The sequence below is a fragment of the Molossus molossus genome, unplaced genomic scaffold (genome assembly GCF_014108415.1).
Source record: "Molossus molossus isolate mMolMol1 unplaced genomic scaffold, mMolMol1.p scaffold_m16_p_17, whole genome shotgun sequence".
Taxonomy (NCBI): domain Eukaryota; kingdom Metazoa; phylum Chordata; class Mammalia; order Chiroptera; family Molossidae; genus Molossus; species Molossus molossus.
Genome location: NW_023425352.1, coordinates 54435087 through 54447452, shown reverse-complemented (window position 1 = coordinate 54447452; position 12366 = coordinate 54435087). Strand labels below are relative to the sequence as shown.

The following is a 12366-nucleotide window of genomic DNA, read 5'->3' as shown; positions in this document are numbered from 1 at the left end:
TTTTTTTATCACACCATTATTTAGTTGTCTGGACATAAAGCTGTCTCCTCTTTAATCACAGCATATACTAAATTAATATTACATGGACATTATCTTGAATTTTTAGATTATTTTTGTTAAGTTTTTAAAGTTTTCAGTGACTAAACATGATCCTAAATAATCTGAGTGGAGAAGTTAGTCTAATATACTATTTTGAAGGTTTCATTAGTTGTGTAGTCCTTAATTCAATTAGATTCAACAAATACTTATTTACTTTGCTTTCAGTCATTAGGGGCAAATACCTAAGTATCATATCAGATACCAAAGATAATTACTTAGAAGTCGACAGAAAGTATTGAGTTAGATTGCCATCGTTATAATTTATCATCCTAAGACACACATGGTTGGTTTTCTAAAGAGGAGCTTCATAAATTTAGGTAAAAATTCTGTTACTGGCTACAGTTTCATTACTTTTGTTATATCTTGTTCTAGATCGTGAGTATATAAACACTTGGGTACACATCATCCCTATCATGACTCTTCATAGATGACTTTCTTCACAGACATTTCTTGATAGAGTTTATACTATCTCTTATGTAAAATAAATTAGAATATAAGTAAAATTTGTTATTTAAGAGGCTTTTTTTTTTTTCATATCTAATAATCTTCTTGTTTCAGTGTGTGGTGACATCCATGGCCAATTTTTTGATCTGATGAAACTTTTTGAAGTAGGAGGATCACCCGCTAATACACGATACCTTTTTCTTGGTGATTATGTGGACAGAGGTTATTTTAGTATAGAGGTAATAATCATATACTCTCATTTTATTTGCCTTTAAGTGTTATCATAGATGATTTCCATTAATTCCTAGTAAAATGATTTCTTTAAAGTACCTGTATTGGGTTCTTTTTAACACCTCTGCATTTTCTGAAGTTTTAAATAAAGCTACTATTTATTTCTCTTTTGTTATTCAAAGTATTCTATTAATTTTTCCTGTATTACTCTGTTTATATAATTGCCATTTTTCCCAGTGGAAATTATAAGCAAACTGAGGGCTCTATATTACCCTGTTATCTAGTGGCCCTAAGAAGTTAGTGCTGTTTATCTCTCCTACCCCTAAAGGTATTAACCTGTGTGAAAAAGGATTAATTTAATTTTTTCTGATTAAATAAAACACATTATAATGCTTTCATTGCTTAAACCCTAGTGCTTCTATTCTTCCTTCTGTGACTATTAAGACCCTAGTATATAATATGGAATCTTTGTGTATTCTGAAATTACTCATTTGTTTTTAAAAACTTAAGCTTTAAAATGACCTATTGATTATCACTTAATGGTAGGTGGTTCTTTTTCTTCTTTTACTTTTCTAATCGTATAAATAAAATCGGGTAAATATAGAACAATTTTTATTTTTTTCTAATATATGCATCTCTCTTTTAAAAATTTTTTAAATTAATATACAAGGTTATATATATTTCAGGCATATGACATAATTTGATATTTACATACTCTCTTTTTTAAAAAAAGAAAATGAAACTGCCCTGGCCAGTTTGGCTCAGCGGTTGAGCGTCGGCCTACGGACCAGCGAGTCCCGGGTTCGGTTTCTGCTAGGGGCACATACCACAAAAAAAAAAAGAAGATGAAACTATATTATAATATTTTTCGGTAACCAGCTTTTTTTCCCACATATCCTTATACTGTGATGTATTCCAGATCAGTAAATATAAATTTACAGCATCATTTTTAATAGCTGCATTGTATTCCATTGAATCAACAAACCATAGTTGATTTAATCAATTCCTTATTGTTAGACTCTTAGGTGTTTACACTTTTTTGCCATTATAAATGATGCTTCATTAAGCCATGTTATATATGCATCTTTGCATACTTGACCAATTATTTCTGTAGAACAGATTCCTAAAGGTAAAATTGTTGGGTAAAAGGTTTACCGATAGATTGAGCATTTAATATGTTCCAAGAATGTTCTAAACACTTAACACACATTGATTAATCTTCACAACAATGTTATGAGGTAAGTAAGTACTGTTATTTTATCCATTTTAGATATGAGGAGTCCAAGGCTTGGGAAGTTTAAGTAAACTTGCCCAAGGTCACATTGTTAGTAATTGGTGCAGTTAGGCAGTCTGACTTCAAGCCTGTGCTCTTAACTCACCTCTCTTGGTAAAATGTTGAAGACTTACCTGGTAAATTTCTATGCTGGGTTTATCCCTTTCTTCAGTGTTTTAGTCAACCTCCCTTGAAGTATGGGAGGACACCTAGTGGTGAAGGGAGTTCAGCACTCTGTCAACAAAATTTGCTTAGGAATTTTATTATTCTGAGTGCTTTCTTCCCATTCATAGTTTCATCATCAGCTCCCTCAACCTTCCCTCAAGGCTCCAAGAAAACCAGAAAATAGTCCTTAAAAAAAAGACTGAGGGCTTTGACAAAAAGATAAACAATTTTAGAAAGCTTAATTTGTAACTGAACATATTGGTGTGTTTTATAGCTGACTCTAAATACATTTTATTGTCGTAAAAAGAAAATAACAAAGAATCAAAATAAGCAAGAAGGACAGGTAGTCCTTTAATAAGTATTTTTAATAAGTATTTTCTGGTTTAATTACTTTTTTCCCCTGTGAATAAAGTGAAGTGTGAATAGTTACACGTCAGCATACCTTAACTTGTTAAAAATAAAGTTTGTTTTTTATTTTTATATATGATTATATAAATCAAGCTTATTTTCATAGAAAAAATAATCCTTCCCTTTTTTTTTTTAACCAAATAAATAAAATGTGACTCTCTTTATGTTAAATCTATTTAGAGAAAAGCATCTATTTGTTTACTGCAAAATAAACATTAACATGGCTATTTCCTTCATTGGGCGGCATGGCCTAATGCTTAACATCAGAGGATCAGAATCCTATCTCCATTACTTACAAGTTGTATGATTTTGGACAAGTTATTTAAACTCTTTGCTTTAGTTTCCTCATTTGTAAAATGGAGATAATATTACATACTTCATAGGGTTGGAGGAATGAATGAGGGGGATTAACTTTATAGTGCTTGACACATTGTAAGTACACAGTAAATGTTAGCTGCTATAATTTTTTATGTTATTATTATTTATTGATCTACCTAAGGAGGAGACTAATCTATTTATTGTTTTTATAGAAAACAATCTGTATGTAAATCTAAAGTTGTTAAATAGATTACTTGACTCATTCATTCAACAAATATTTATTGCTCTTTTACTGTTTGCTAGGTACTTCTCTAGGAGTGAAGAATAAGAAATGAGCCCAGGCCGGTTTGGCTCAGTGGTTAGAATGTTGGCCTGTGGTCCAGAGAGACTTGGGTTCAGTTTCCGCTGAGAGCATATACCTCGGTTGCAGTTTGTCCCCGGCCTTGATTGGGTCATGCGGGTGGCAGCCACATTGAGCTTATAATTTAGTTAAGGACATAGAGAAAAAGATAATCATGAGTAATAATAGAGAATGTAAGGGTAATAGGGTTAGAGGAAAAGAAGCAAAAATCAAGCAACTAAGTTAAACAAAAATATAAGATAAATTCATTAGAAACATTTTCTTTTGCAGTGTGTCTTGTATTTATGGGTCCTGAAGATTCTATACCCAAGCACATTATTTCTTCTAAGAGGCAATCATGAATGCAGACACCTTACTGAATATTTTACCTTTAAGCAGGAATGTGAGTACTGCCATCCGAAATATCTTCGCTTTCTCAGTATTCTTTTTGAGTGATGTGGGTAGTAAGAGTTTGAAGATTTTACAGTATAACATATAAGAACAGATTTTTGTACAAACATGTAAAGAATTGAGGAAGATTGTCAAGAATTCTCTAATGTTTAATGGCATTTTATTCAGACATATGTACTTAAGAACAATTTTGAGTTTTATATATAATTAGTTGTATATAGTAATGTTAATAGGAAGGATAAAAGTTTAAAAAACCTGTTGTCATATTGGAGATTTTTGCCCCCCAATATTGAGGCATTCCCATGAATGTCCTTAACAAATTATTCATCCTGTCATCATTCCAGTGGTTTGAAACACATTCTTAATTAATTGAAATTCTTAAGCCTATAACGTGTACCCCTTTTCTCTCTTAAATTATTATAGCAATGGTAATTGAATAGCTGTAAGCAACCACATGATATAGAGCAATGTTTGGCTGTTTTTCACACCTCATAGATATGTGGCTGTTAAGTTAATAATTAAATCTTAGAGATAAACCACAGAACTTATATGCATGTATGCATAACCAATGGGGACAACGAAGCTGGGGATGGGGGGGGATGGGGAGGAGGGTGTCAATGGGGTAAAAACGGAGAAACATCTGTAACAAAAATAAAATTAAATAAAAAAATAAATAAAAATAATTAAGTCTTAGAGTTAAGTTCTAAAAATAGGTAATTGCAGAATTATTGAGACTCATAACATGATCCAGTAAAGATCATATTAGTAGAGACTTCCAGTAAAAGTAGAAAAATATAGTGGTGGGGTAATGGAAGATATGGCAAACTTATATAACTTCAAGGCGGGTAACCTAAATGAATATAAGATGAGACTTGGAAAGTGCATGTTTGACCTGAAAGTAATCAAGCAGTCAAATTAAAATTTTTATTAAACCACAGTACTGGCAAACAGGTCTGCTAGACTATCAGTTTAAGACCTCTGGTTGCTGGATATAGATTTTCTCACTTGAATGTTAAATAGTAAAAAGGAAAAAAGGAACTAAACTTTTTTACCTCTTAGATAATTAATAAATCACCAACCAAAATCCCACCACAGCCAATATATCTTAAAATCTAGGAATTTAAAGGTATAAAAGAGTAAAGGAATGTATATGGTATTTCCTTAAGTGTAAATGACAAGTTCGATTTGGTGGAGTTTTGTCTTGTGTTATATTGACTTCTGGCTTCACTGCCCATTTTAAGCATTTGTTATAGACTTGAGGAACCCCTCTGCTTCTCCAACATATGAATGAGATATTTTATTTTTATTTATTAGTTTAATTGGATGGACCTTGAGTTTTATAGTGATGATATAGTAGTCTTGCCTGTAACAACAAAGTAGTCACTGACTCTTAGAATAAAATAAAGTATTAAAATTATTTTAGCTTCACCCTGGCTAGTGTGGCTCAGTTGGTTGGGTGTCATCCCATGCACCAAACGGTTGCTGGTTCAATTCCCAGTCAGGGCACATGCCCAGGTTTCGGGCATAATACGAGGTGGGGAATGTGCAGCAGACAGCCAATTGATGTTTCTTTTTTTCTCTTTCCCTCTCCCTTCCTCTCTAAAAATCAATGAAAATGTTTTTTAAAAATATAAATAAAAAATAAAACTATTTTAGCTTTAAGTATAGTTCTAATTTTGCCTTATTTGGCCTAAAAGGTGAAGGGTTGAGCTGTTGTTAGAGATTTAACTTATTTTTAGCAATATTTTACAGCTATCTGCTGCATATCCTAAATAAATTTAGAAGAGCAAATATGTATCTTCTTAAGACCAATAACATTGATTATCTTTGTTGACTTTTATAGAGCAAGATACTTGCCTTTGTAAAAAAAAAAAATTGTTTACAATAAAATTCACTCTTTATGGTGTTTTATTCTGAGATTTGACAAATTCAGAACTACTTATCACCACAGCCATGATACAGAAAAGTTTTATCATTTCATAAATTCCTCTTGCTGCCTTTTTATAGTCACCCGTTCACCTGTTCTCAACCTCTGGCCACCTCTTGACTGTCTATAGTTTTCTTGCCTTTGTTTTAATAGTCACATTATATATGTGTTTTCAAAATGATTGGCTAGTAATATAATTTTAAATTTAATTTTTTCTCTTTATAGGTAAAATTAAATATTCAGAAAGAGTCTATGAAGCTTGTATGGAAGCTTTTGATAGCCTGCCTCTTGCAGCACTCTTAAACCAACAATTTCTTTGTGTTCATGGTGGACTTTCACCAGAAATCCACACACTGGATGATATTAGGAGAGTGAGTACATATTTTAGTTCCAAGGTTGATTCCTATTTATAGAACTTTTTTGGGTAGAGAGTAGATGCTTCAAACTTCTCTACACTGCCAAAATTAAGTATGGTAAAAATTAATATACTGATATTTTAAGGAAATATCTTCAACTATTCAAAACAATGTAATATGGACAGTATTCAAAGTTGGTGTCACTTTCCTAAGTCCATTCTATTCTCACTCTTTGACAAGTTATTTCTGTTCTTTGTTTCTCTTTTCTTTCTTTCACAGTTAGATAGATTCAAAGAGCCACCTGCATTTGGACCAATGTGTGACTTGTTATGGTCCGATCCTTCTGAAGATTTTGGAAATGAAAAATCACAGGAACATTTTAGTCACAATACAGTTCGAGGATGTTCTTATTTTTATAAGTAAGGAAAATATCCAAGATTAATCACATTTTAGTTAAAATAGAATATGCTTCATATAGAAAACCACTATTTTACTTAATTTACTCTTTTCCCCCCACAGCTATCCAGCAGTGTGTGAATTTTTGCAAAACAATAATTTGTTATCGATTATTAGAGCTCATGAAGCTCAAGATGCAGGGTAAGAATTCTGTTTCCCTGACCCAAATTAACACCTTATGTGCAAATCAAACTTAGTAACAATGATTGATGCTTTACGATGCATATTAAGCTATTTGTTTTGCAGCTATAGAATGTACAGAAAAAGTCAAACTACAGGGTTCCCTTCATTAATAACAATTTTTTCGGCACCTAATTACTTAGATGTCTACAATAATAAAGGTAAGATGTTGTTGATAAAAAATTGTTAGCATTTTAATTGACTTATTTTTTGAAAATATAATAGAAAAGGGGCATTGTTTGAATATATAACTATCTAGATCTCCTTATAAAAAAGTATAAGATATAAGAGAGGGGAGAGATCAAGAAATAAAAATCCAAAATGTAAAACTTAAGTCATGTGTAACCATTCCACAACCTGTCACGAAAGCTGTCTCGTAAAAAGAATGCTGAGTTAAGTACGTCAGGCTAAACCAAACATGATTTTCTCAAACTCCCCTTTCTTAAAACTTTCCCCTTATAATCAGGAGAATGTTTTCTTGTTTACATAAAGCTGCTGCTGCTGTTTTGACCATTTTGTGTATGTATACTATATGGTTGTTTAGTTTATCATGTTTCTTGTTTTATGTTCACTGATCTAGATTCTCTTTCCCTTTATTATTTCCTACTTTTACCTCCACAGTCTTATCACTACCCCATGAAGATTTGTAGTTGAGTCTTCTTTTATTAAGTTGCTCTGACCTCCTTTCAGGAGTACCTTCTTTCCTTTCCTTTCTTTTAACCATTCTGTCTTCCTTTTTACTTATATCTTTTTTTTCTTTACCTTCTGTTCTGTTGGTTTTCATTCTTCCCTCCAAATTTGATCTGTATGTAATAGTAATTGGGTTTCATTTAACTTTGAATATAGCTTATTGACAGATGATATCAAAGGATTTTAATCTAGTTAAGTGTGTGTTAAGGTCATTGAAAATGAGCTTGAGTATGTTTACATGGTTCACCTTTTCAGAAGAGGATATTAAGTCAGCTCCTATTCTGTCTTGATATGTCTGGAATTAAGTTGACTATGCCATAGTTTCAAGGGTCAGACTGGAGTGGATATGCCAGGAAGAAAGAACAGATTTTAAAAATACATTTAGAGAGATAATGAGATCATTGTTAAATATGGGTCGTGGTGTGAGTTCAAAAGAGGAGCAGAGTAAGAAATAGTTCTTCACATGATTGGAGGTGATGGTTAAAAGATTAAAATTTATCAGAGGTCAGACAGTAGCATGCTATATAATAACTTTGATACAGAGTATGCTGCAGTAATTTAATACTATGTTAATTACCGAAACAGCCAAACTATTGATGTTAACTGAGCTGCCAGTCTTTAGAAGCTAGTATCAATGCAGCCTCTCACAATTATGCTAGTGCTAAAATATTTTAAATTATATTTTGGCTTATAAATTTTTAAACTTTTGTGAAGATACTTAATGAGGTGTACCTTCATTTTTGAAGAAAAACATATCTTAAGTTTTGACTACATTCTCATGAACAAAATCAAATGCTATATTTAACTTTCTGTTAGTGCTCTCATTTCTCAACTGTGACCTCTCCTTGTCAGTATTAATGAAGCTAGTGTTCAGTGCTCATTTGTACTGCCTTATGGTTGTCCTTTGCCAGTTTGACTCAGGAGATTAAGGGATCACTTTTCTTAGTACTCAGAAAAGAAACTCAAACCATTGAATCTGTCTTGTCAGAATCAAGTATCTCTTGGTAGTTCTGAGTCTGTACATGGTGTTAATGATTTGAGTGCTTATGTGGTATGTATGTTTGTAACATTTCATTCTATCTGTAAGACAATTTTCTAGATTCTCTTTTATTTAAAGCTGAGGCTAAATTTAAAATACTTTTATTTTATGGGAATTTCATAAGAGAAACAAACATATTACCTGTGACTGTATATTAACCAGAATCTCAAATCTTGGAATTTAATATCTGCATTTCAGTGCTTTTTATTAAAACAGAAAAAAAGTAACCACATAATTATTATACTCTCTGGAAAGCATTCTATACTTTTATGTACTTTCATGTGAAATATACTCTCTGATCTTAAAACAAACTTCTGAGGTAGGCAGGTTGGACATATTACTCCTTTACATTAATGAGAAATAGATTAGTTAAATAATTTACCAAGCATTTCAAACCTAGTATGTGCTATAGCTTAGATTAGAATCTAGCCCATCTAACTTACATCAATTAATTTAAGGTATTATTTATATCAACATACTGAAACATTAGCAAGATACCTAAAATTGAGATGAGTATGTTATCTTTGGTTTATTTGGCGGTAATATTCCCTCTTTTGGTATTTTAATGGATTTTTTTCTAAATGAAGTAAAATATTTCTTTGTAGCAGTTTCATTCGATTTCCAATTTTAAATGAAATAAATATATTCATACATTTATAAATAAAATGTTTCACATTGTCTTTTTTTCTTTTTGTTTGTTTTCTGATTTCTTTTTTTTTATCATTCAGCTATCTTTTTTAGGTTGCCTGAAACTAAAGACTGTAACTTATATGAACTTTTAAACCTAGAAAATTGTTCATTGCCATTTTGTGTTTCCTCTAAAAATTGAGTTTTCACACTTTTGGATTTAGTAAAAGTGCATATTTATCATTGGATTATAGAGTAAAACAAACATTTTAGAAATAATCGATGTTTTATTAATAATAACAAGATCTAACTATGCTCTACATAAAAGTGTATTAAAAAAAACAAAAAGTATGTTATTATTAAAAATTAGTTCCTACCTCCCTCTACTAGCCCTCATTCCACTCAACCCTGATTCCTCACCCTGTTAAAAAGATATTTTTCTGCTTTTATGTGTTTTAGACTTTTGGAGCTAAAGACAGATTGTTACATTGATATTCATACTTATCTTGCAGCTGCTGTATTAAAGTATGAAAATAATGTGATGAATATTCGACAATTTAATTGTTCTCCACATCCTTACTGGTTGCCCAATTTTATGGATGTCTTCACATGGTCTTTACCATTTGTTGGAGAAAAAGGTATAATTTTAATTTTTTAAAAATTGTTTAATTACTGTTACATTTACTCTAGTTTACTATTGCAGGCACATACTTGCTAAAGGAAATTGAAATCTAGTTTCATTGTGGGTACAGTTCTACTTGTGTCAGTGGGTGTGGAAATGAGGTCCTCAAAGATACTTTAGTTAGCTGTTTACAGCCCCTATGTGAGTGTGTCTGGGGCACTGGGAGAAGACTTATAAATAGCCTGATGTTGTCTTCAGCTGTTGGGTTTTCTTTTTTTTCTTTAGCTTAAATGTTTTATGAAGGTATAGAGGGATAGTTTTGCTTTGTAATGGACACTTTTGTATGTTTTAACACCAATTTTGGGGATGTCACAGCAATTCATGGGAGAATTTAATAGACTTTGTTTTGGACAATATTAATCACTTTATAGCAGTTCTCTACTCTGAGAAAAATAAAGAAAAATTCAGGTTCTTAAAATATGTATGCAATTTTGGTGGTGCTTCTCTAATAATTTAGAATACCTATTAATATATACTTAATAGGCTTTTAAACATATATGCTATTTATTTATTGTTTTAATCCTCACCCAAGGATATTTTTTCCATTTATCTTCAGATAGAGTGGGAGAGGGAGAGAAAGGGGAAGTGAAGAGAGAGAGAGAGAGAGAAACATCAACGTGAGAGAGACACATCGATTGGCTGCCTCCCGCACAACCCTGACCAGGGTCAAGGACTGAACCACAACTGAGACACATGCCCTTGACCAGAATTGAACCTGTGACTCTTGGTCTGAGGGCTGATGCTCTAACCACTGAGAAAACTGGCCAGGGCCATGCATGCTATTTAAGAAGTTTTGTTTCTATATTTTGTTCTTGTTTTATAGAATTATTAAGCTTACTTTATCACCTTCTCCTTTTCCAATTTTGTGTTAATTTTTCCACAAGACATTGCCTTAATTTCCATATGTGGAAGAGTATCAGAGTACAGACATGATTGTAAAACATTTTGTTTTATATCCTTCTCTATTTTTTCTCACCTCTTTCATGTTACAAAATGTTTCTTCCTGTTTTAAATAAGTTATTTCTGCCAAGGCATTTTTTATTTGAAAATTTAGAGTTAATACTTAAACCATGCATGTAAAACAGGTGTTTTTTTTAGATTGCCTTCAGTCTTCATCAGTTACTCAATAGGTCAACATTAAGTTAATATGAAGATAGAATTACCCACTTTAGCTTTTGAGAAGGGGGCCAGTAAAGGGCTTAGGTGCAAGGAATGCATTACACTATAACCTTCTATCTTTGGTATATGAGAAATAGTTCATGCATAGCATCATCAGGCTAAAGGTAGTTTAAGAATTCATCTTGCTCATTCTCCTATCTCCAGGCTAGACTGCAACTCAACTATTTAAATGTAATATGAGTGGAGAGAGCAGGGAGGATAAAGTAGGTGGAGAGAGCAGGGAGGATAAAGTAGGAGTAAAATGGACATTTCATAAATTCTAATTTGATTCTCTGATGCTTCCACAATAAGGAAATATTTAATTATACCTAATTTAAATGTTTTGTTCTAAGTGTTAAACAAGGAAAGAAATAGTTGAGAATAGTTTTTCTCAACTAATGCACCTATCAAAAACCAGACATCACAGAATTTTAGAGCTCATGGTGAACTTAACAATCATGTAGTCTAACACCTTTTCTTTTTTTTATCCTCACCCGAGGACATTTTTCCACTTTTTGTTCAGATAGAGTGGGAGGGAGAGAGAGGAATGAGAGAGAGAGAGAAACATCGACGTGAAAGGGACACATTGAGTGGCTACCACCCGCACGACCAACCAGGGCCAGGGACAAACTGCAACCGAGGTATGAGCCCTTAGCGGGAACCGAACCCGGGTCTCTCTGGACCCCAGGCCGACGCTCTAACCGCTGAGCCAAACCAGCCAGGGCAACTCCTTTTCAAAGATGAGAAAATTTAATCTACTTTCAGTTGATCTCTCATAAGTGAAGATAGAGAGCAGATTTCTATCAGTATTTCTACATATGAAGTTTGCTACTAGGTGATCTTTTGTTCTTCTTTGGCCACTCTAATTTTTTTTTTATTTTTATTTATAGACAGGGGAAGGGAGGGAGAGAGAGAGGAAGGGAGAAGGAGGGAGAAACATATCGATGTGAGAGAGAAACTGAGTTGGTTGCCTCTTGCACATGCCCCAACTAGGGACTGAACCTATAACCTGAGTATATACCCTAACCTGGAATCAAACCTGCCACCTTTTGGTATATACAGCTGTGCCTCAGTCAACTGAGCCATACCAGCCAGGGCCTTCTTTTGCCACTCTAAATCATCTTATATATTATAAGATGAAGAAGTATTGAAACCTTTTAACCATTTGTGTTGTATGTCTTTGAATCTTCTCTAAATTATTCACATCTTTCTAAAAATGTGAAGCTCAGGCCCTGGGTGGTGTGGCTCAGTTGGTTGGGTGTCATTCTGTGCCCCCAAAATTTGCTGGTTCTATTCCTTGTCAGGACACATGCTCCATTTGTGGGCTGCATCCCCTGTAGGGGGCATGCAGGAGGCAGCTTATCCTATGCTTTGCTCTCCCATTGATGTTTCTCTGTCTCCCTCTCCCTCCCGCCCTCTCTAAATGTCAATAAAAATATCAAAAATAAATAGCCGTGGCCAGTTTGGCTCGGTGGTAGAGTGTCAGCCTGTGGACCAGTGAATCGCGGGTTCGATTCCAGCCAAGGGCACGTATCTCAGTTGCAGTTTGTCCCCAGCCCTGT

General features: G+C 33.2%; 1 protein-coding gene across 3 annotated transcripts in view; it reads left to right on the top strand.

Annotated features, from left to right (window-relative positions):
• PPP3CB (protein phosphatase 3 catalytic subunit beta) overlaps nucleotides 1–12366 on the top strand; it is a 53755-nt gene that overhangs the window by 17785 nt on the left and 23604 nt on the right. For all 3 annotated transcript variants that reach the window (XM_036265008.1, XM_036265009.1, XM_036265011.1), the window contains 7 exons: nucleotides 658–782; nucleotides 3570–3681; nucleotides 5842–5987; nucleotides 6252–6391; nucleotides 6492–6569; nucleotides 6675–6769; nucleotides 9477–9602. In XM_036265008.1, coding sequence (XP_036120901.1) covers nucleotides 658–782; nucleotides 3570–3681; nucleotides 5842–5987; nucleotides 6252–6391; nucleotides 6492–6569; nucleotides 6675–6769; nucleotides 9477–9602 — 822 coding nt within the window. The remainder of the gene's footprint in view (nucleotides 1–657; nucleotides 783–3569; nucleotides 3682–5841; nucleotides 5988–6251; nucleotides 6392–6491; nucleotides 6570–6674; nucleotides 6770–9476; nucleotides 9603–12366) is intronic.